The sequence below is a fragment of the Mustela putorius genome, unplaced genomic scaffold, assembly GCF_011764305.1.
Source record: "Mustela putorius furo isolate JIRA1106 unplaced genomic scaffold, ASM1176430v1.1 tig00000095_pilon_pilon_pilon, whole genome shotgun sequence".
NCBI classification, from domain to species: Eukaryota; Metazoa; Chordata; class Mammalia; order Carnivora; family Mustelidae; genus Mustela; species Mustela putorius.
Window position 1 is genome coordinate 14,216,659 of NW_025421280.1, and position 25,463 is coordinate 14,242,121.

At 39.5% G+C, this 25,463-nt stretch overlaps 1 protein-coding gene across 6 annotated transcripts in view; it reads left to right on the forward strand.

The window, feature by feature from the left end:
• The window catches only part of CFAP20DC (CFAP20 domain containing), a 249,301-nt gene that overhangs the window by 166,563 nt on the left and 57,275 nt on the right, over nt 1-25,463 (forward strand). For 4 of the 6 annotated variants that reach the window (XM_013053494.2, XM_013053495.2, XM_045078314.1 and 1 more), the window contains 2 exons: nt 4,044-4,418; nt 22,986-23,189. In XM_013053494.2, the coding sequence (XP_012908948.2) occupies nt 4,044-4,418; nt 22,986-23,189 (579 nt within the window). The remainder of the gene's footprint in view (nt 1-4,043; nt 4,419-22,985; nt 23,190-25,463) is intronic. The other 2 variants (XM_013053496.2, XM_013053500.2) reach the window with 1 other exon arrangement.

Below are 25,463 nucleotides of genomic sequence, written 5' to 3' on the forward strand. Positions count from 1 at the left end.
AAAAGAAATAATTTTACACCTGAGTAAACTACTGGAAGGAAGAAAAGGCTGTACTCTGACCTACCCAGAGATACAAAAAATAGACTTCATATAAAATAATTTGATTTTTAAGGTGTTTATAAAATGATATAGCAAACATCTGGCTTTATAGGTATCCCTCTAACTGTACATCTGAAACTTTTGAAATGATATTTGCTACCTTCTACCTTATGAAATTTTTACTTTTGTAGGTATCTATCTCTCGGCTTTATGCCTTTGCCTTCAAGATTTTGTGCCTCTCGAGGCCAGTGCCCATGTTCTTCCAACCTGTATTTCTTCTGTAGTGCCTAGAAAATGCCTTACACCTAGCAGGAGCTTAGTAAATATTTACTGAACTCATTTTTATTGCAAAAGCTCCCAATTTCTGCCTATGTCATATACAAAATAGAATCCCAGAGGGATCCAAAGATTCTGGCCCAAAGATGCATAATTATACTGTTTCTGCATAACCAACCTATTTTTAGGGCCTGTTTTAAATACATAGGACACGTTTATTTTTTATATGCAAATTGATGGAAATGGATGAGCAGAGGGTCTTTTTTGGTCACAGAAAACGCACTGCCCAATGTATATAACCAGTATAGAAAATTAAACGAGAGTTTTTTGAAAGCTGGAGAAAAGATAGCACCAGCAAGCAGCCAGACTGAATTAACAAGAAATCCATCCTACTTCCACCAGTACCTTCTCAGAACTAGGGTTTGGGGAATATTTGCTATATTCTCGGTTTACTTTCTCTAAGACAAGGCTACACTTTTATCCTCGTTTCATCTCTGTACAACAAAAATTGCAAACGCCACCACCCCATTCCTTAGTAATTTAGGACAGTAGGCATCTTTCAGGTCCCTGGCATTCTTTCCGGTTTTCTGCCTGAGGACAGGGTTCTTCAACCATGTGAACAGCTTAAGGGCTCTCAGAGTGGTGGTGAAGGATTAGCTTACTCAGTAAATGATGTACAGCAGAGAGAGTTGCCCAGTACCTGCAGTTGCAGCCAACGTAGTACTGTTGCAAGGGTGGAAATATCCCAACCTTCTTATTTGTTCACATGGAATGTAAAGTAAGTGCCCGTGGATTGACATCCAATCACCATCTTTTCTTGACTCTATCTGGGGCTCTGGAAAATATATTTCCCCATCATTTATAAAGAAATATATGTATGAGAAGATCAAGCCAGCATAGACAAAGCAAGTTGAGGCCCAGGATGAATACCAAGAAGATCTTTAGACACTCTGCAGTTCTCATCCTTTATTACAGATAGGCAAGCTGTTTCTTGGGAGACATTCTAAGACCCGAGTGTTCTAAGACCTTTCTTGAGATTACAGTTACTTTCTGCAGGAAGTACTTTCCACTACTTTTGAACACTTTCCACAAGGAAGGAAAATCATTTTATAACAGGATTAGTGATTGCAGACTCCCTTTAAGAGATTTCCAGAGTCGGTGCGCGTGGGTGGCTCAGTGGGTTAAAGCCTCTCTGCCTTCGGCTCAGGTCATGATCCCAGGGTCCTGGGATGGAGCCCCACACTGGGCTCTCTGCTTGGCGGGGAGCCTGCTTCCTCCTCTCTCTCTGCCTGCCTCTCTACCTACTTGTGATCTCTGTCTGTCAAATAAATAAATAAAATCTTTAGAAAAAAAAAAAAAAAGAGAGAGATTTCCAGAGTCTCTAAATAGAGCATATCTTGCCTTCTACAGAACTCTCATATCAGCCCAGCCTCTCCATCACCACTACCACTGCTTCAGCCCAGCCACACTAGCACCTCTAATCATGACCATTGGACAGTCTCCTAATTGGCCTCCCTCTCAGTAATCTCCACAGATGCTGCAGACACCATACAAACTCACACCCATGCCTTCTATCATGGGCCATCGCTGATTCTCCTGCGTCACATCACCCAAGGACCCCTCAAAGGCCCTGCATGGCAGAGATTTAGTTCTGAACTACCATTGTATGCCCATCATCTACAGTGCCTATGGCAATAGCCCTAGATATGATGAGGAAGAAATGAAAAGAGGCAGAACTATGACAGACACACAGATAGATCCCTTCTCATTAAAAGGCATGATAAATCCCTCTTCTGGGGATGCCTGGGTGGCTCAGGGTCTTAGGATCAAGCCCTGAATTGCATCGGGCTCCCTGTTCATCAGGGAGTCTGTTTCTCCTTCTCTTTCTGCCCATTTCCCCTGCTTGTGCTCTCTCTCAAGTGCTCTCTCTCTCTCAAATAAATAAAATCTTAAAGAAAAACATCCTCTTCTGGCCTGTGTATAACGTAGAACAGGCTTTCTCACCTTTACACATTCTTCACTTCTACTGAAAGGGAAATCTCACCTCAGATAGTAATCTGTATGTTCAGCATGATGATGACCAAACACTGAGCAAGAAGCTCACAGTTCAATCAGCCTCTCAAATATTTTGTTTAAAAATTCCAAATCTGAGGGGGGAATGCCTGGGTGATTCAGTTCATTAGGCATCCAGTTCTTGATTTCAGCTCAGGTCATGACCTTGAGGTCTTGAAATCAAGCCCCCTGTCAGGCTGCATGCTGAGCGTGGAGTCTGCTCAAGATTCTCTCTTTCCCTCTCCTTCTGCCCTGCCCCCACTCCTGCATGCAGTCTTTCTTGATTGCTCTAAAAAAAAATTAAAAATAAAAAACCAAATTTGGGGAGTAACTAGATGTTTGGTTCTGTGTGGCTACAAATTGAAAGGGTAAGCAATAGCTTTCTGAAAAAAGAGATACATTCTTAGATAGCAAATAATGTCTTTAAAATATAATCTGCTTTTGGGGGATACCTGGGTGACTCAGTTGGTTAAACATCTGACTTGATTTTGGCTCAGGTCATGATCTTAGAGTCATGAGATCTAGCGCTGCGTCAGGCTGTACACTCAGTGGGAGTCTGCTTGTCCCTCTCTCTCCGCCTCTGTTACCTCCCCTGGCTTGCACATGTGTTCACTCTTTCTCTCTGTCTCTCAAATAAATAAATACATAAAATCTTTAAATGTATATAGAGATAGATATATACTCTGTTTTTATTGATTTTTGTTTCTGTCCTAAGTTTATCATTTTGATATCCACTTAGTTTTTACATATTTAAGTAAATAAGACAAATTGGAAAAATCTACCTTGGCAGGTATAAGCAATGATCAGGTTAGTTTGTTCTTCCAGGTTCTTATTTTATAGCAGAAAAATCCAACTGAAAAAACACTGTAGTTTTCATTTCCATTATTTACTTTCACAGCCATTGATTTTAAGTTTGTAGCTCCTCCTTTCTCAGATTTAAAAATGAAAATTTTTGCTTTCCTAGGGATAATCTCAGAACTAGGTATTTATAAAACTCATGTAGCTTTACAAATAATTCTGTTTCATCACGTTCATGTCTTACGGGAAAAAAAATACTTTCTATAATTGATTTTCATGTAAGAAAAGTATTTCACAGAACATGTCTATTATCTATTGCTCTTGAACGATAAGACTTCCCTACAATAATTTAAAACAAATACACTTTGATAGCCCAGCTTATTTTTAGAGTAGCATCTCTATGCTTAAATAAGCTAAATACTTTAAGTTCTAGCTGTTCCTCTTCTCATAGAGTCAGCTCATTAGGAAGTCAAAGTGTGCTATGCTTATGTAACTTCCGGTGGATCCTCTTCTTTCACATGCTTTTTTGAAATGACTGTATTTTTAGTGAATGGCTGTCTTGTAACCCAGAGGTCAAAAAAATATATATATGCCTTACCAAGACCAGATAGATACCACATAGCAGGGCATCTCACCAAACGGTTTAAATCTATTGCACTGCTGTTTTTAGTTACTCATCTTTTTATTGCAAAATAAAATAGGTATATATATATTAAGTATAGGTATATATATATATATATATATATCATATATAGGTATATTATATGTATACTTTGGCTTTTATTCGGAGAATAAATGAACTTTTTAAGAACTGTTCTCAGTAGCTTCTTCACCACCGATTTTGGCTCAATGTGGTTTCACTTTGTTCCCCCATGTAGGGTAACGACAGTATCCAGGGTTCCCTGAGCCCAACAACTAGTCCTTCAGGGTTAACTCAGCTAACATTAGAGAACACGTTGGGGAAGGCTGCAAGGTGGACAGATAAAGGACCTCTAAAAAGTGCCTACACAGAAGCAGGAGCATCAGAAAGCCAGAATTCCTTGGCAAAGCAGATAGATAGAAAAGACTTTCGAACAAGTGTGGTGCCTACACCATGCCTTTCTCCCCCTGGAAGAAGTGAAGCCTCTCAGAAAACTCCAGATCCTGTTATCAAAGCAAAGGACCAACCAGCCCATCAAGTACCAGCTTCAATAAACAAAACCTCCCTAAAGGAGATCTCAGAGGGAAAGTTGAGGCCGATTCCTGAAGTATCTGTAAGTGGCTTTGCTCTAGTTTGCATAGGCGGGCAGCACATCCTGCTGTGTTCTGTTCTGTCCCACTTCGCACGGGTTTTCAGCAGGACCTATTTTTCATCATTTGGGTGATCAGTAATGTATTCGCCTTCCAGTTCCAATGTGTTTTAGCTCAGTAGCAACAGCTGTTAAAGAGTATATTGCCCATCCCAGTGATAATAGAATGCCTCGTGTTTTTAATGAGAAAGATAATTATCATTATAGTAATTTTTTTATTTCCCAGTTACTTCTCATAATTTTAGTTATCACTGCCTGCAAATTATAAATGAAGATCTTATTTTTGAGCCAAAGGCTTGCCAGTGAAATTGACAGATTTTCAATAACAATCTACATTAGGAGCCATAAAAACATCATTATTCTCTTCACTTTCTGGTCTCTTTGCAGCAGTTTCCCAAATAATAAATGGCATGAGTGAAGGTTAATAGTAAAGTAGTGTCACTGAATAAATCCCTAGGCTAGTTTGGTGGCTATATTCATGTCCATTGGGTTGATTTTCCTCCTTCCTGTGTTAGTCCCTCTCTTCCTTCAGTCCCTCCACGCTGCACTTAGAAACCAGAGAACAGATGAAGTTATGCAGAACAAATAAACTTATATTCCATTTTTTTAAAACACAGTAAAGGTTTTCTTTATTTTTCATGTCCTAAGTATTCTGTATGTGTTACATTGTAAAGCTTTGGTTCAATTACGTTCTAAGCAATTGAGGGAGGATTGTTCCCTCACACAAGTCACAGACATATATGTCATCATTAACAGAACAGAAGTAGCTAATACTTCTTAAACACCTGCCATGTGTCAGTCACACTGCCAAGCCTTTTTTCCACTGAAGCATTTCATTTAATCCTCACAGTGACCCTGAGAGGTAGACACCTTCATGCTCAATTTTTAGATGAGGAAACTGAGGTTCAGCTCGGTTATGCGGGGTGTTCAAGGACAACAGCAAGTTAGTTGGAGAGTTAGAACTTGAAACTAGATTGTCTGAGACCAGAACTGCTGCCTGGGTCCACTGCACTGGGCTGCATAAACATGTACCAACTCTCACGTAAATGGTAGCCCCTCCTCAAGAAAGACCCAGATAAAACTGGAATGTGTATTCATTTTTTTTCTCAAGTTTGCATGCATGTCTGTATGTGTGCCCACAAAAATGTAGCGAATCACCTAACTCAATGAAAATGGAATTTGTTTTATGGTGATTTTAGGATGAAAGTGGTCATAGTAATATCTTTGCCTGTTTTGCATTTATTTTAAATTATTTCTAAAACAGATATTCTACCTAGCTGTAATTTTCTTCCCCTTTGGTGTACTCATAAGTGGAATGCAGCTAATAAACTAAACTTAGGGATTTGTTCTAGGATGCTCCTTCCCTTGACTGCAGCCAAAACTGGGCTGCCAAAAAATGGAACCAAAGCAAGTCTCTTAAGAAGCCTTCCGCTCCATTCTCCCCTAATTTTTTTGCCACCACCCTTCTATTAGGAAAAATCTCTCATTCTTTCCATCTTTCTGTAGAAATAAAACCAGGGCACAAAAAACCAGCTTGTAAACTTGAGGCACAAATGGACTTTGAGTACCTGGCCACTCGACCAAGTACACTGCCTGAACCCTAGTGCTCTCTGATGATACCAGGGGGAAATGAAAGGCTGGAGAGAGAGCAGGGGATTTTCCTTTACGCATCCTCTTCCTCTGAGAGCTGAGACTCTTTGCGTTGCTCCAAGAGCCCCTCCTCCCAGCTGCTCGCTGCCCTTTACAAAGCACTCTCCTGACTCCTGTGCCTTTGCGCAGGCACCGTGGGTGCAGCGTCGGCCATTTTTACTAGTCCATTTTACCGCTAAGGAGACTGACAGCAATCCCTTCAAAAGGATGGAAGAGGGAAGGAACCTTACACGTGTGGACAGGATAGAGGCACAAAAGCACTGCTTACCATTTGCGCAGAGAGGTTTAACCTCAGTGTCAAAATACAGACTAATAAAATGTGATCTCAGGGAACCCACATGGTCGCTACAATCTGTGGCTTACATTTGTGAATGTGAAAACCCCAATTTAATAGGATGTAAAATTATGGAAGGCATCGGCACTCTGCCCCATTTCAGGGTGAATTTACCATGGGAATGGAGTGTTCTTCCAGAGACACCATTTAAAAAAAGAAATCATGGTCATAGTGAAAGGGTGCTAATACTTGACATTCTCTCCATTTAATAACTGTAGCTAAGAATCGGAAACAAGTTTCCTCAAAAGAGCCATGTGCTTGCTAACTCCACAAAGGAATTTTCCCCCCCAGATTCCAGAAACCCATGGTGGTGACTGTTAATAATATACTAAAATTTGGGGAGCCCGGGTTGCTCAGTGAGTTAAAGCCTCTGCCTTCAGCTCAGGTCATGATCCCAGGGTCCTGGGATTGAGCCCCATATTGGGCTCTCTGCCCAGCAGGGAGCCTGCTTCCTCCTCTCTCTCTCTCTCTCTCTCTCTCTCTGCCTGCCTCTCTGCCTACTTGTGATCTCTGTCAAATAAGTAAATAAATAAAATCTTTTTTAAAAAATAAGAATATACTAAAATTTAATTCACACAATATAGAATTCAGCTTTTTTTAGGGCACTCATGGAGTTGTGCAACCATCACTACTTATCTTAGATCATTTTTATCATCCCAAAAGAAATTCCATCCCTATTAATAGTCATTCCCCATTCATTGCTTCCCCCAAACTCCAAGAAGCCACTAATCTGCCTTTCTGTCTCTATGGATTTGCCCTTCCTGGACAGTTCATATAAATGAAGTCAGACAGTATGTGGTCTTTTGTATCTGACTTCTTTCATTTAGCATAATGTTTTCAAGTTCCATCCATGTTGTAGCATTTCATTTCTTTTTATGCCTGAATAGTAATCCATTATATGGATATGCCATATTTGTTTATTCATCTCTCAGTCGATAGCTGGTTGTTTCCACTTTTTGGCTATTATGAAAGATGGTGCTATGAACATTCATATGCACATTTTTGTGTGGACATATGTTTTCATTCCTCTTGGGCATATACCTAGGGATGGAATTTCTGGGTCATATGCAACTTTATATTTAACGTTTGAGGAACTGCCAAACTGTTTTCCATAGCAGCTGCACCATAGTACATTCCTACAAACAAGACAAGTTGACGGGATTTTTCTACATCTTAGTCAACACTTGTTATTGTCTGCCTTTTTCATTTAAGCCATCCTGGTGGGTGTGAAGTGGTATCTCATTGCACTTTCAGTTTGCATTCCCCTGATGACTCAAGATGCTGAGCATCTTTTCATACACTTATTAGCACATCTGCTTATCTCCTTTGGAGAAATGCCTATTCAAATCTTTGGCCTATTTTTTCATTGGATTATTTGTCTTTTTATTGCCCTGTTGTAAGAGTTTGGATACAAGCTCCTTGTCAGATATGTGATATGCAAATATATTCTCCCATTCTGTAAGCTGTCTTTTCATTTCTTGGGGCTATCTTTTGAGGCACGGAAGCTTTTCATTAGGTGAAGTCCAATCTATCTGTGTTTTTCTTCTCTTGCTTATACTTTTGGTGTTATAGCTAAAAGCCATTGCCTAATCCATGGTCACAGAGATTTATTCCTGTTTTCTTCTAAGAATTTTTTAGTTTAACTCTTAAATTTTGTCCTGTAATCCATTTCTAGCTAATTTCTGTCTCTAGTGGGAAGTAGGGGTTCAACTGCATTTTTTTGCTTGTGGATATTCACTTGTACCAACACTATTGATTGAAAGACTGTTTTTCCCATTGAATTGTCTTGTCACCTTTTTTGGAAGTCAATTGACCATACATGTGAAAGTTTATTTCTGACTTCCCAGTTCTGTTCTATCTATATGTCTATCCTTATGCAGTATCACACTGGCTTGATTACTGTAGTTTTATAGTAGACTTTGAAATCAGGTAGTGTGACTCCTTCAACTTTGTTCTTCCTTTCCTGGATTGTTTTTGCATTTCCATAGGAATTTGAGGATCAGCTTGTCAATTGAGATTGCATTGCATCTATAAATCAGTTTGGGGGATATATCTTAATATCTTAATATTAAGCCTTCCAGTCCATGGATATCTTTCCATTTATTTGTGTCTTTCATTTCTTTGGGCAATGTTTTATAATTTTCAGCATACAAGTCTTACACTTTCTTTGTTAAATTTATGCCTAAATATATTTTTGATGTTCTTGTGAATAGAATTGTTTTCTTAATTTTTTAATTTGTTCATTTCTAGGGTTCATAGAAATGCAATTTATTTTTATATTGATTTTATATCTTGTAACCTTTCTGAATATTAATTAGTTCTAATGGTGTTTTTGTGAATTCCTTAGGAATTTCTATATACAAGATCATGTCATTACAAATAGAGATAGTTCTACTTCCTTTCCAATCTGGATGTCATTTATTTCTTTTTATTACCTAATTGCCCCCACAAATGGATTTCATTTGAATGAAAAGCTTTTCTTTCTTTCAAGATATTTAAGATTTAATACTTCAACTACTGTGGCCCAGTAGTGAATTCTAACACAGACATAATGAGCTCTGTCAGGCCTAGAAGGATTCTACTGGTATGATGCATAGGAAATGTACTAGATGCAAGAGAAAAATTTTGACAATTATCCTGGGACTGGAAGTCCATCCAATATATGAATGGAGGTATGAAATTACCTCTGCTGGCTAGCTTTGTAGTCAACGCATATAGAACACTAACATGTATGGGGGTTTCTGCCTCCTAAGCTGGGCTTCTAAAATAAAGGACTTCTAGGGGCACCTGCGTGAGCCTAGAAGTCGGCATCTGACTCTTGACTTTGGCTCAGGTCATGATCTCAGCATTGTAAGATGGAGCCCTTCACTGGGCTCCATGCTGGGTGTGGAGCCTGCTTAAGATTCTCGTCTCTTTCTCTATCTCTCTCTCTGCTCCTCCACCCTCCACTTTTCCTCTCTAAAAATAATTAAATAATTAATTAAAATAAAACAAAGGACTTCTAGGTGATGAGTTACAGCTGCTCTGGTTCTATTTCTGGATTATGACAGCATCTCCTTTTCTGCTGAGTGCCTGTCAGGCCAGGTATTCCCCCTGGTGCTAGAGATAAACCAACCCAAACAGATGAGGCCTGTCTCCTCAGGGGGCTTATATCTGTTAGGAAATACAGACAATAAAGACGCACAAACAAATACATAAAGTGTTTATAAGCTATGATAAGGATGTGGGAAGACAAAGATAAGGTGATATAACAGACAACAGGGTTGGCCAGAATGGTGGGTACTTCAGATATTATCTGACTGAGTAGGTGACATTTGAGCTGAGATCTGAAATTTAAGATGGAGCCAGCCATGCAAAGAACCTGGGACTACTGTTTCAGGTATCGGGAACAATAGGTACAAAGCTTCTGAAATGGATGTCTTTGGGAAATAGAGGAGGCCCACATAGCTGGGTCTTTCGGGAAAGGGCAAGGGAAGTGGAGGATGAGGTCAGAGCTGTTAATAGGCCCAGATCACATGAGATCAGAATGGCCACGGTAAGGAGGGTGGCCTTTATTCTACATGCAATGGCAAGTCTTTGTAGGGTTTGAAGCAGGGCAATAACATTTACATTCAAAAACTTCCCTCTTGGGCGCCTGGGTGGCTCGGTTGGTTGGACAACTGCCTTCGGCTCGGGTCATGATCCTGGAGTCCCGGGATCGAGTCCCGCATCGGGCTCCTGGCTCCATGAGAAGTCTGCTTCTCCCTCTGACCTTCTCCTCGCTCATGCTCTCTCTCACTGTCTCTCTCTCAAATAAATAAATAAAATCTTTAAAAAAAAAAAAAAACTTCCCTCTTGCTGTGTCAAGGATGGATGCAACAGGACAGGAATAGAAGCAGAGAAAGCAGTTGAGGCATCACTCTCTGATAAATCAGAGCGGAGATGAAGAAAAGTGGCAGATTCCCAAAATAACTAAGAGCTAGGACTGATAGGATAGAGGGAAGAGGAAACAGGCAGAATCAAGCATGACTCTGAGGCTCGGGACCTAAGCTATGGGAGGGTGGTCATGTAATTCGCTGGGCTCTGGGAGACTGTGAGCAGACCTGAGCCATCAACTCAACCATCAAGGTACTACAGTCAAGAATTGTAAGCTGACTCCCCATTGAAAATCAGCTCTCACATGGGGTGCCTGGGTGGTTCAGTCGGTGAAGTGTCCAACTCTTGATTTTGGCTCAGGTCATGATCTCAGGGTTGTGAAATGGAACCCCGAAGCAGAGATTCTCTCTCCCTCTCCCTCTGCCCCTCCAACCCCCACCCCATGCTCACTCTCGCTCTCTCTCTCTCTCTCACACACACACACATAAATAAATTTTGAAAAAGGAAATATGCTGTCGCAAAGTGCCAACTTGAAGTAACTCTATGACAAGAGACAATCAAAGGCTCTTACAAAAGAAGGTGCAGGAGAATTGTTCTCCTAATCCCCTGATATGCCAGAGTACTAGTAATTCTAAGCAACACTTACTGACATTGATTTGCTAACTTCTTGGTAAACCTCATCCTTGCAATGTCTTATTCATTTTTTAAATAGAGCTCCCTATTATTTATTTCAAATATTTTTAAGTAAGAAACAAGTACAACCCTCTGGGTAATACCATAACCATGTAGATAGCTAGTAATTAAACTTTTCCACATGTGTAACTGCATTCAAACAGTTTTGAATGAAGCATTTTAAACCTGTAAATGTAATTATGTGCAGCTTTAAACAAACAAATAAAAAAGACATAGGCTTTGTGGTTCCAGAAAAAGTTTAAACTTATTGAAGAATGGTTATTTTCAAAAGAAAGACAAAATATGCTACCAATTACAAATTCAGGTATTCTTAGAAAAAAACAAGACATGAGATTTTATAGGGAAAAATTATAAAATGAATACCATATAGCTTGAGTTTAATTTTCACATTTTCATTTTTGAAAATCAAAACTGAATTATGGAAGGGCACTTTATATGTGTTTTAAGCCATGGTACAATTTTTTTTTAATTGTCAAGCCTTTTCCTTTGGATATTGAAAAAGGATTAGTTTGACTGCCTCGCTGATGAAATGGAGCTCGAATTTTTTTGAAATAATAGAGGCTTACTGTTCTATGCAATTTGTATACTACAAACTTAGAGGAAAATGAATTTGTAAATCATTTTAGAGTTTTAAAGGCATTGTTCCATTACATAAAGTTCTGCATTTTCTAGGGTATATAATACTCTGTGTTCAAAGTGAAGCCATCTGTCTCTCTTTGAATTTGCCACTCAAGTATGCCATTTGCAGCTGTCTTTCCAACAATACCCCATTGTTTGAAGACTTCATAAATGTCTGTCTGACCCCTGACTTCCTTCAGTTACAACAATATTCCATTGTTGCAAAACACCTGTCTGGGGGTCAGGTTATCCTGTGTGCTGTACGTATGTCGATCATCCTCGCCTAAATGTGCAGGTTCACCCAATGACTCTCTTTCCTTCCAAGGCTATCACTATAGATGACTACTGGCTTCATGCTCTCCTGAGCCACCTGATAGACAGCTTTCACCTTTGCCACCCTCAGGACTTTCCCCAAAGAGAGCTCTACAGCATGTCTATCTACATTTTCATTCTTCTGAGCAGTCAAGAACAGTGGACACCACAGCTCAGAGCACCAGCTCAAACCAGCAGATCTGGATTTTCGTTCTGGCTTTGCTTCTTTTTACTTATGTGACCTTGGACGCATTTCTTATCTTCCTTGAATCTCAGTTACCTCATCTGTCAACTTTGAGAAAATAATAATACTTATTCCATAGGGTCATAATGAATATCACATGTGGAACACTTAGCCCGTATCAACCAGATATTTTCCCCTACCCGTGTCTGAGTAGTTAGAAATGTAAACCAGTATTTAGTATGCCTGGCATACTAAAGCACACTTTTTCAAATCCAATAAAATTCCAGAAACTAATTATTGGTACTGTTCAATAAGGGAGAGCTATGTGTGTTTATTGTCCTCTGTTAAGAGTTGAATCAAGTGCTGACATAAAAGTGAATTAATGGGTCACTTCTGTCAGATAACGTGTTGGTATTTTGTCAATGTTCACTGAAGAGAGAATAATATTTAGAAGCAGGACCTCGTGTGTCTCCAGTCATTCCCCTGTAGAGCACTCTTTGTGTGCCTGCCTTATTCCCAGAGCTAAATTAGAGATCCGCAGCTCCATGGCTGATGGGATGAATTAAATGTGGTCAAGACTAGTGACAGCTTATAAATTGTTTATAACTATGAACTATTAACCATGGTGAGAATGTGACATTTGTTACATTGGACACTCCTACCAATTAGTAGTCTTTGAAGAAGAGTTTGTGATTTCATGTTTTGTCAAAACTATACTCTTTCCTTGCCTCTGGGGGAAAAAAAACACAGAGTCATTGTGTCACTTTTATCGGTCAATGCACTGCTGAGGATATTGCTGAAGCTACAGAATTTGGTGGTTAAATAACATTGGAGCTACCAGTAATAGGATTTGCATTAAGCATAGAAATTTTCTGGGTGGAATTTGCTTCTAGCCCTCTTATTTTTATTTGTTGTGGGTTTGGTTTTTTTTCAGTCTAAATTTTTGCTGATGCTACAGATGCATCTAGTGTCTAATTTAGTTGTTGACCGAGGCGAAATGGTCCAGATAGAAGTATCTTAAAATAATTAAAAATGGCATTATGGTCCAAATTTTGGGTGATGATATGGACCTGCAAAAGTCATTATTCATGTCACCAATGTGCCAGTTACTGTAATGAAGAGGAGCAGTTTCAGATTCTCAGAAGTTTCAGAAATTGTAGACAGACTTGACAAAAACTAAGAGACTAGCAGAAGTATGAATCCATGAGAACACATTAGTTGCTTAGCTAACACACTGTAACTTTTTACTATGGATTCTCCAATATTTTTATGCTAAGGTTAGCAACCTACTAGTCAAATGTTAATGGAAGAAATCCATCTTTTTTTTTGTCTTGGCTTTCCTAATTTTAAAGGAACAAGTCATACTTGCCATTTTCCTATTTTATGGAAGAGGCCTTAAGCTGATAGTATTTCCTGACCCACTGAGATCAAGGTCTTTATTTCAAGAACCTTATTTGTGAATTTAAAGATTTAGGGCACTTGCCATATGCCAAGTGCTATACAAGGTGCCCCACTCTTTCTGTCCAGTCTCCATCTCCAGCCCTTATAAGAGGCCTCACTTATTTCTGTTTGACAGACCAGGAAGCCCAGAGGCTTTAGCTAGTTCACATCCAATAAGTGACTAAACAGTGAGTCATACTCAAAGAGTTTGGGCCAGAAAAGCTGGTTCACCTTCCACTACCCTGGACCACTCGTGCTCTGTCTCACATGCACTCGTGCTTTCTTTCTCAAATAAATTTAAAAAAAAAAAAATGCTGTGAAGCTTAAAGTGGCAATGGAAGTTAAATTGCCACATGATCACAGAATTTTTTTTGAGACAGAGCACAAGTGCATGTGAGTGGGTTGGGGGTGAACGGGTGGGGTGGGGCAAAGGGAGGAGAGAGAAAACCTGAGTAGGCTCCACACTGAGGCTTGATCTCATGCCCCAGAGACCATGACCTGAGTCAAAATCAAGAGTTGGACACCTAACCGACTGAGCCTCCCAGGTGCCCCGATCACAGAACCCTTTCAGTTAGCTTTAATTGGGGATGGTGGTCCAGGGTAGTGGAAGGTGAACCAGCTTTTCTGGCCCAAACTCTTTGAGAGCACTTGGCATATGGCAAGTGCCCTAAATCTTTAAAGGCTACGGTCATCTTATAGATGGCATATCCTTGAATATAATTTAAAACCTGTTCCATTTGGTGTTACTAGATTCCTTCTAGTCTATAGTAATTGTTCAGCTCATGAAGTACCCTTGAACTTAGTAGATAGGTGCTGGGAAATTACAAATTATTTATCAATAATAAGAGCTCAGCTGTGGTTCAGATAATTCTTTCTGAAAATTAGCTGGCTGACTCCCAAGACAAAATGTACGGAAGTATATGGTATGGAAGTCATGGAGGGAAAGGGTGTTCGATACAAATATAGCACATCGATATAAAGATTTTTTTTTAATTTATTTTCAGCATAACAGTATTCATTATTTTTGTACCACACCCAGTGCTCCACGCAATCCGTGCCCTCTATAATACCCACCACCTGGTACCCCAACCTCCCACCCCCCTGCACTTCCAACCCCTCAGATTGTTTTTCAGAGTCCATAGTCTCTCATGGTTCACCTCCCCTTCCAATTTCCCCCCAACTCCCTTCCCCTCTCTAACTCCCCATGTCCTCCATGCTATTTGTTATGCTCCACAAATAAATGAAACCATATGATAATTGACTCTCTCTGCTTGACTTATTTCACTCAGCATAGTCTCTTCCAAGATCTTTTTTAAAAAATACTTTCACGTTCCTCCCCTCCAAAAAAGAGAGCACCACATCTATGAGATAGAAAGCTACCCCTTTGCAAGGACTTTTTGCCAATATTGGTTAAACTACCCAAGAATTCTCTACCCAAGACATTCTTTATTTACTTGACAGACAGAGATCACAAGTAGGCAGAAAAGCAGAGGGAGAGGAGGAAGCAGGCTCCCTGCTGAGCAGAGAGCCCGATGTGGGGCTCGATCCCAGGACCCTGGGATCATGACCTGAGCCGAAAGCAGAGGCTTTAACCCACTGAGCCACCCAGGTGCCCCTACCCAAGACATTCTTAAAGGATTAGTATGCAGAGATGATGAAGTATGAATTGAGTCAAGGATAGTGAAATGTTTCTAGGTTATAGCCAAAATGTTTGTGACAGACATCTTGGAGGTGGCATTGGGTCTGGTTAAGCCTAGGTCAACATGAATGCCATTGTTCTAAAAGACAACCTAGATTCTGACCTGTTGTTTTTTCTAACAGCCTGCTTACTGATTTCTGCTGTGTTAAGTCAATATAGCATCCCTTCAGTGTAGCAGTTTGTCAAGTTGTACTGTAGCTTGGTCTTTACATTTCAATTTACCTCTTTGCATGATGAAGAAATATGCTAAAAGCTACCATACACTGTGAATGAGTTATTTGCTCAAGTGTGTGTCACTTGAGGCTCATGCCTGAGGTTTCTGTCTTCATTCTTCTTTTCCATGGGCCTGCGTTCTCAGTGAATCAGGGTGAACTCTAGTATGGGATACGTGCTCAAGAATTTGAAACAAGTCTTCAAACGGTGCTAGTTGGTGAAGAGATGTCCTGGAACGCTAATTTACCATCGGCTCATTTTTAAAATGTCAATGTAGCAATACTTTTGCTGTCTGCAAATAGCAATAGAGAGGAGATTAATCTTCATATTAAAATGCCAGTTGAGGTTTAAAATTAGCTTTGGAAAATGGATTTCTGCTACTTTTCCAATGTCTGCTATGACATTAGAGTTCAGAAAAACTTCCAAAACTTTCTAATTATAGCTTCAGCACTCTTCATGACATAAATTTGAACCTAGCAGCAATACTGAACCCCCAGAATTTACAAAATGCCACCTTTATCCCTACTAAAATGGTCCGGAGCAAGGTGCCAGTGACTATTACTTCCTAGGAAATCTTTTCTGAGTCTTAGACTTCTTTGTCACTTTTGGTCATGGAGAAGTACACAAATCATAAACATACACTCTGAAGAATTTTCACCAACTGAACAAATCCATGTGACCATGATCCAGAACAAGAAAGAGAACAATGCCAGTGCCTCAGGAGCCCCATTGTACTCCCTGTCAGTACCCCTTTCTGCCACCATCGCTTCACAACTTCCGCTGAAACCCCCAAGACTAGTCCTGCCCATATATACCCTCTGGTGCCTGGTTTCTCTCTTAGCATTTCTCTTATGAAAGTCAGTATATCACTTATTTTGCTGATGTATAGTGTCCTGCTATCATACCACCCTGCTGATGGGAGCTACTAAGAATATGTCTTTTTCTAAGAATATGTCTTTTTTAATCTCTCTTTTTTCTTTATTGAAGTATGATTGGGATACAGTATATTAGTTTCAGGTATATAACAGAAATTTGACAATTCTGTGCATTACTTGGTGCTCACCGTGGTAAACATAGTCACCATCTGTCACCGTACAATATTACTATTATTGACTATATTTACTATGCTGTACTTTTCATCTCCATGACTTATTTTATAATTTCATAGGCTTCTCATCTCCATGACTTATTTCATTTACCTTTTAATCCCCTTTCACCCATCCCCTCATCAACTTTGCTTCACCAACCACCAGTTTATTCTCCCTACTTAAGAGTCTGCTTATTTGTTTGTTTTCTTTTTCAGATTCCACATGTAAGTGAAATCATATGGTATTTGTCTTTCTCTGGCCGACTTATTTAACTTAGCATAATACTCTCTAGACCCATCAGTGTTGTTGCAAATGGCAAGATAATATTCTTTTTTATGGCTGATATTCCTGTTGTGTGTGCATGTGTGTGTACCACATTTTTATCCATTCATCTGTCAATGGACACTTGGGCTGCTTCCATATTTTTGCTATTGTAAATAATACCATAATAAACATAGGGTTGCATATATCTTTTCAAATTGATGTTTTTATTTTCTCTGGGTAGAAGACAGTATCAAGATTCCTCAAAAAATAAAAAATGAAGATCTCATATGATCCAATAAGAATATATCTTTTGAGAGAATCATGGGCTATTAATGAGACTTGGCCAGGGAAGTGGAAGCCATTTGGTCATAAAAGGTTTAGATTAAATTCTAGATATTCTAGGTATTTCCAGGGCACCTGGGTGGCTCAGTTGGTTAAGCAACTACCTTTGCCTTAGGTCATGACCTCAGGGCCCTAGGATCAAGCCCCTCATTGGGCTCTCTGCTCAGCAGGGAGTCTTCTTCTCCCCCTCACTCCCCCTCTGTGTTATCTCTCTCTCTCTCTCTCAAATAAATAAATAAAACCTTTTGAAAATTAATTAATTAATTAATTCTAGGTATTTCCATCCTTGTTATTTGGGAACCATTTTTATGATTTCATTTCTGAAATAGTATGTACAATACATAATGCTTTCTATGAATATAAACTCCATACTTTCAGTTTGTCTCATGTTGTTTGGCCTGGTGGTTAGAATACACTGCCACACCACCCTTCTTATCCTTCAAGGTCCAACTTAGAGACCACTGCCTCCCTGAAGCTTGACTGATTCTACAGGACGTGACCTTTTCTCTTTTCTGAAATGCCAGACTATTTGGTATACCTCCCTTTCCTGACATGCCTTTTACATTATGTTCTGTTCTAACAGCCATCATCCCCTCTGTAGTAGCAGTTTCTGTATCTTGGTGTAACTTAAAAGAATACAAAGAGTCAGGGATAGTTTGGTAGACCTTTATTAAGAGTTGGTTTTTTGTTTGTTTTTTTACATGGTGTCCCCTATGCTGTAGGTGTCAGGCACTGTGACAATGCAAACCTGATTCAGAAAGAAAGTCTCAGAGATTTTATAGGTTCCAGAATGAGAATTTAACAGCCCAGTTTTCTCCCAATTTCATTATTCTCCCATCCATATAGAATGGAATGAATTTCTTCGCCTGATCTTATTAACCCATGGCCGTGTCTCATTTTGGCTCTACACCACCATTGTGAACTTGGCCTTAGAACTTAGAATGGTTCAGTAAAACCAGTTCTTCTCTGAGGTTCACAACATTCTGTGGGCAAGTGTTTGATCCATTAAGCTGCTCTGCCTTAATATCTGGAGAAAAGAGATTAGGCAAAGGGACATCAAGTTGTAAGGTTACTTTTATTTAGTTTTGTTTTATCTGGAATTATGTTTCCCTTTTTAATCATGATCAAGACTCTGTGTGATTAACTAGTACTATACCCAAGTGTATGCTACCTTTTTTATTTAAGTAGGCTTCATTCCCAATATGGAGCCCAATACAGGGTTTGAACTCAGAACCCTGAGATTAAGACCTGAGCTGAGATCCAGAGTCAGACGGACACATAACCAACTGAGCCAGCCAGGTACCCCCTGTGCTACCTTATTTTATGCTCAATTCTTTCTAGCTCTTGATTGCCCTACTAGATTGTAAAGCCTGTGAAAGCAGGGGCAACATCCCACTTGTCTTTGTGACATACTGTGTTAGGCTCCTAAAAATGTCTGAAAATCAAAGAAAAATGAGTGGCTCAACTGGCTTCATGAGGGAAGAACTTTCCCAGGAATCTGAGCACAGCTGAATTGTATAGCCTTGAGCCCATTACCTCCTTCCTAAAACAAATCCAACTGATAATGTCTCCCTTCTTTCCTACAAGGATATTTTGAGACAAAATTAGATCATATGTAACATTTTGAGACTTTTGGAAATAGAATAAGATACTTGTTTCTCGCATGTTGTATAATTTAGTTAGATGCCATCTTGTGCTACAGTCCCCTTTCCTGTGAAGACTTTCTTATAAGCCTTCTTTAAAATAATAATAATAATATGTAATTTAAATGATTTTGCCTTTCCAGTGATTTTAAAACGGTTTAAGAGATTACAAATCAAGAATGTATCAGGGGACCAAGTTAATTACCTGTCTCTGCCACCAGTTGCTCTATTCATGACCCTGGAGAAAGTCACTTTTTCTCTCTGCTCATTTTCACCTGCTCTTCCAGTGTGTTGTCGGAATACACTCTTAGTGTTGTAGGAAGTAAATTCATGGAAATTCCGAGTTCTGAGCACTTAGCATCAACAGTTCCTGGCCCATAATAGGATCTCAGTGAGTATTTGTTGAGTAAACTAATGAATGAACCAATCAGTGCATTTCCACCACTGCCGATGACGTCAGCATTCCCGGCAGGCACCATTTCCCCAGCATCTGCTTCCGTACGTCCAGTGCTAGAGAGAGCTCACTCCCTCTGAAGTCCACTCATTCCCTTTGTCAACAAATGTAATGACTATCCAGTGCCACCTTGGACTCCTGCGAGGCATCTTCCAAATCTGCAGGGCAGTTAGACACCCCCATGCTGTGTTCCTCAAGCATCTTAGACACATCTGTGTTGTAGTATTAATCTGGGTACATATAATACTTGACTTCTAATGCCTATTACGTCTCCCTCTCTCTACTGTGAGCTCCATGCAGACAGAGGGTGCCTTATTTTCTTTACACCCCTGCCTCCTGACATAGTACAGAATAGGTGAGAGACTGGGGGGCAGTGAACAGAAAATGAAAAGGAAGAACGCTAATAACAGGGAGCACATGTATTGACAGCCAACTCAGTGGTCCTCCTAAGAGGGACGTACTCACCCAAGCAGATATGCACCAAAAATCATCCACTGGGCTCAAGGAAGAAAATGTTGAAACTATTTCCATTGTTTTTTAAGGTCAACCATTTTAATTTCTGTTTTTACATGTTTTATACTATGCATACCAGTTTAATATAGCTATACATGTGTTTAATTAAAGACAAATATATTAGAAGGTGCATATTCAAATGCTTTTTTCATAGAGGTGCACACCATAAGTTTGGAGACCTTTCATATAGCTGTTCATCAGGTATTATGCTAAGCATTTTGCATGCATATTATTTCATTTATCCCATTGAAAATCATGTGACATATATACTGTGATTCCATTTTGCAGATGAAGAAACTGAGGCACGGAGAGGTTAGATAATTTGCCCAATCACATCCAGCTGGTAACTGGTGGGACGAGGGCCCAGGCTCAGATCCTTCTGGCTTAACCACTGTCCATTCTCTCCTGTTTTCTGTCCTAACACCTATGGTTGTACTTGAGGCAAAATACAGGTCTGTGGATTAAATACATGAAATGAGTGGATGAATTAATCATACTGAGTACTTATTAAAGCTTTCTCAAGAAAAACTGTGAGAATGAAAATAAAATTTCCTTTCTCTTTGTAGAAGTGTGTTGGCAGCAACAAGCCAAATGACATGCCCAGGTGACACATTGGAACACTTCATTCCATTTCTTGACAGAAAAACTGAAGCGAAGCCCAGCAAGTCACTGTTCTATGCTGAGCCCAAAGTCAAGCTGCTAGTCTTGTTTTTACATTTGATGACTGAACTACTTTGTTTTTATTGAGCTATAACTCATATACCATAGAATTCAGCTTTTTAAAGAGTACAGTTCAGTTTTTAGTATATTCACAAAATTCTGCAACAACTGAATTTCAGAACTTTTGCATCACCCCCCACCCCCAATGAAGCTACACACCCACTGGCAGTCACTCCCCTTTCCTGCTCCTTCCACCCTGGGCAACCACCAATCTGCTTTCTGTCTGTATGGATTTGCCCATCCTGGACATTTCATATTAGTGAAATCATACAGTCTGTGACCTTTTGTCTCTGGCTTCTTTCACTTAGCATAGTATTTTCAAGGTTCATCCACGTTGTAGCATGTGTCAGTACTTTGTGACTCTTCATGGGCAAATTACATTCCATTGTACAGATAAACAAAGATCTATCCATCAGTTGATGGACATTTGGTTGTTTCAACCTTTGGGCTGTTATGAAAAGTGCTGCTGTGAACATTTGTATTCAAGTCTTTGTATGAACATATGTTTTCAGTTCTCTTAGAAATATGCCTAGGAGCGAGTCACTGGGCCACATGATAGATATTGAACATTTTAAGGAACCACCAAACTGTTTTCCAAAGTGATGGCGCCATTTTACATTCCCACCAGCAATGTGTGAGGATTCTAATTTCTTTACAGCTTCACCAACCCTTGTTGCTGTCAAACTTTTGTATCTAGTGGTTGTGAATGAGATTTCATTGAGGTGCTGATTTGTATTCTTCTAATGACAGTGAAGTCAAGCATCTTTTCTTCTGTTTATTTTTCCCCCAATTATTTCTTCTAAATTTAAATTATTCTTATTTTTCTTTTTCTTTTCTTTAGTGCCTTTCATTGGAATATAAATTTCATTCTTCTTGTGATATCTGTTTTGTCCTAGGAACTCTCAAAACATATTAAATACTTATGAAATCTCCTGTTAGAATTGTGTAGCCTCTCAGGGTGCCAAGCTGCTGGAACCATGAGTTGTAAAAATTTAAATGAGTTTCCTCCAGAAACTTTCCAGAAAATCTCTATATTATTAGATCACAAGCTTTGATAATCGCCAAATTATGATAATGATAGCACTTTATTTAAAACTCCATAGATACACCAAGACTTTTTTTAAATTATATTTTCTTAACTTTTTACACTCCTATGAGGCAGAACAGAAGAGAAGGCAGTAGCTGTCTCAAAGGGTCCTCCAAGAAAGTAAGTGTAGAGATCTGAATATCTAAAAAATTATAGTGTGTCATGAAACAAACCTTTTCTTTTCTTTTCTTTTCTTTTTTTAATAAAGAGGGAAATGGAGGGCAGGGAGGGAGAGAGAGAATCCCAAGCAGGCTCCATGCCCAGCATGGAGCCCTGTGTGGGGCTCGATCCCATGACCCTGATATCACCACCTGAACCAAAATCAAGAGTCAGATGCTTAATTGACTGAGCCACCCAGGCACCCTATGAAACAAACCTTTTTGAGAACAACCCATGTTTGCAGATGGATAAGAAAATTTTAAGATTATTAGGAAGTTAAATGGCAGTCCTGGATGTAAATCAGTACTCAGATGTGATACTAATATTTCAGCGACATTGAAATTAACCTTTGCTATCAAACTTGGTTTAGAGAAAGGAAAGGTTTTGAAAATTCCATATGACAATTTTTTACCTATACATTGAGAGAATATTTACATTAACCTTCAAAGATTTGTAGTAGTATTCTTGGGGGGTGGGGGGAGGAATGCCTGACAGATTACTTGTATAGTAAAGGCCATATCAGTGTGTGTATTATAGTTGTGAGTTCTTTCAGAACTTACATGTTCCCATCTTAAGATTAAATTTTTTAATGGCTTTTATCAACATTAGTCATTCTCAGTCTCACTATAGGTTAAACGTATTTGGCTGTAATGTTCACAGTGATAAAATTAACCAGTATTCTTGAAACTGGACTTTTGTATGGAAAATGATGTTTCTTTTCAAAAAAAAACTTTTTGAATTTTTGTTTAGTCAAATACAGTTCAGGCTCTAGGCATGGGAAATGCAGTGAGTGTAAGACGGTCATTATGTTTGCCTTTGCAGAGCTTATAGACCACCTGCAAATGCCAAATACCATTAGGTAACTGCAATTGTGATAAATGCTAAAAATGAACACCTTCTGATTCCATGAGAGCACTTAGTGGAGGGGTCGCCCCAGTTTGTGATTGTCAGAAAAGGCTTCCCTGGGAAATGACACAATGTGGGACCTAAAGGGCCCCTAGGAGTTAGCCAGCGCAGACTAGCACTAAGGCAGACAGGAGCCTGATGCTCTTGAGGACTTTAATGAGCAACATTGTGGCTAATGTGCCCAGAGCAAAAAAGCAAGGTGAGGCAGGTGGGGCAGGCATTGTATAAGGGCACTTAAGAATCTGGGCCTCGGTCAGTGGAGAGCCACTGAGGGGTTAAGGCTGTAGAGTAGCATGTGTTGACGGTCTATAAATTCGGAACAGGCACCTGACTCTGTCGCTTTCTTTTCTTGATCAGGAATATGACTGGAGAAACTATCAGCCCAGCCAGATGAGTGAATCTGAGTTGCAAATGCTGGCAAGCCTGCGGCGGCAACAGAATGAAGAACTGGAGGACACGGGGGCTTCCCACGTCCTGAGTGCATCCCAGGTTGACAACTGTAACGTCAGCATTAGTACCAGCAGTGACGACACAACCACCTGGAACTCCTGCCTGCCACCTGTGAGTCCAGGGCTCTGGGTCTTTGTGTAACACCTTAATGAGGAGCAAACTTCTTTCTAACAAAGCCCAGCCTTGCCTGGGAAAACTAGTGCCAACATGAGAACCCTCCGCATAAGAAATATTCAGAGCCCATTCAGGAGCACCTGACTGGCTGAGTCAGTAGAGCAGGCAACTCTGGATCTTGGGGTTGTAAGTTCAAACCTCACATTTAATATAGAGATTACTTAAAAATAAAATAAAGAAATAATCAGAGCCCATTCTGGAATAGTGTTTCAGGCCTGAGGGCCTTGTCTATTCTTAAACTGTCTTACTCACCTTCAGATAATGTAGGCTCATTGTGTGCTGATATATACCAACATATACTGAAAGCGAAAAGGAATCATTTTACTGTCAATTCTGGGTCTCTCATGGCACCTGCATCTCCTAGCATAGGCCTGGCACATCGAGAGGGCTCGGTATTTGTTAAATTAATGAACAAAAAAGATGTTTGCTGCTCCCTGTGCCTGAGGGCCATGATAGGTACCACAGACAATTCAATAGCTTATCTTTTCCCATATGTTTATACAGTTAAAGCATTTTTAAGTATGGCCCATCATCCTCACTATGGACCAGCAGAGGAGTTGGAACAGGTCAAAGTCTTCCTGCCTTTCAGGTGAAGAAATTAAACTCTCCTGGACCCAAGCTTCCATACCTGGTCAGTGGCAGAGACCAGAGCGGAGCCCAGTGTTTTGACTCAGTCTGTTTTCTCTCTTCTGGCCTTGGGGATCTTATGACTGAATTGGAAAGACAAAGTGGAAACATTGATAGAACAGTCTTATACAGCTTTAAAAATGTCATAAGTCAGAATAGTAAAATTAGTGTTTTAATAGTGGTAATTAAAGCTACTATTTCTTTAAGCACAGAGATATTTTAAGACCTCCATAGGCCCAAGGAAATTTCCTTGAAGTGTACTTATATTTACCTATAAGGCTACATTCAACATCAAATGAAACAAATTAAAATCCACTTTCATCCAGCAGTAAATATTCCTTTTTTACTATAAAATTTTTGAAGGGAAATATAAAATTAAGTAACTTTGATTTATATTTATACAAAATTGGGTAAAGGCTGAGTTCAAGTGTAGTTGACAGTGGATAACATGTGTTTTATGTATCTAATTAAATATTTATTAATCTTACAGTTTTCTTTCCAAGCAATTTTTTTTCCCCAAGTTTCCAGCATCTTTGTAGATGTTCAAAATCGCAGCAGCTCTGGCACTAGGCCTTCCATGTGTAATCGAACTCAGTCTTTACTGCTGTCTTATGTGGTAAGTGCTGTTGCATTCCAATTTCCAGATGAGAAAATTGAGACTCTTGAGTGTAGTGGTTCAGACTTAGCTTGGCAAAACTCTTCAGTCTGAGCTTCTAACCACCATAACAAGGTGACTTCTTGGTGTGTGACTTAATTTGTGAAACAGAAGCCACAGACATCCAGTGAATGGTGACCTTTCTGCTCTGGAGATTACATACACGTCTTCATAGAAGAATAATTCAGATTGGCTCTAAGGAGATTTAGGGGGGAAAAGGTGTTTTCATGAGTGTTTTTTATCCCTACTTTGCCCATTGTCCAGGCTTCTCTTGCCTTAGTTATGTTTTCATCAAACTAAGTGGCCAAGCATACATAAGGCCTCCAGCAGCCTTGGTGCCAAAGAGTATCTACCCATCCAACAAAAATACCCCTGTGTGCTGGTTACTCAGAGTATCCTTGTAGCCAGATCTAATAACATAAGAGTAAGTTGCAGATTTTTGCCAATGCAATTTACAATGGAATTGAAATCTTGCCTTTCTTATAAAATATTCCTCAGCAGTCATTTAAACAGAAAGTAAGAAATAGAAAAGAGGCCTTCTGAATGAGCTCATTCTGTTATGAAGTAGCTCTGAGACCAAAGGGCAAACTGAGGAATGATTATTTATGGACTGAAAAGGCTGAGCTCTTGGTTGCCCCGGATACTGTGTTCTCATCACTGTCCTGTGCTGGCAAGGACTAAAGTCCTCATACACAACAACTACTCCACTCTATAAAAGTAAACAGCCAAAAATAGCACCATTGGTAATGAACTTAATAACCCCTCCATTTGATCAAATGAGAAATTGAAAACATTCTATTTGTTAGACAGAGAAAATAATTGAAAAGCCCACCTTTGGTATTCATAAGATATGTTTATTATTGCATCAAATTCACTCTATTTCAATATTGGAACTATCACCAAATGGAAAATTGTGTTTCTTAATGAAC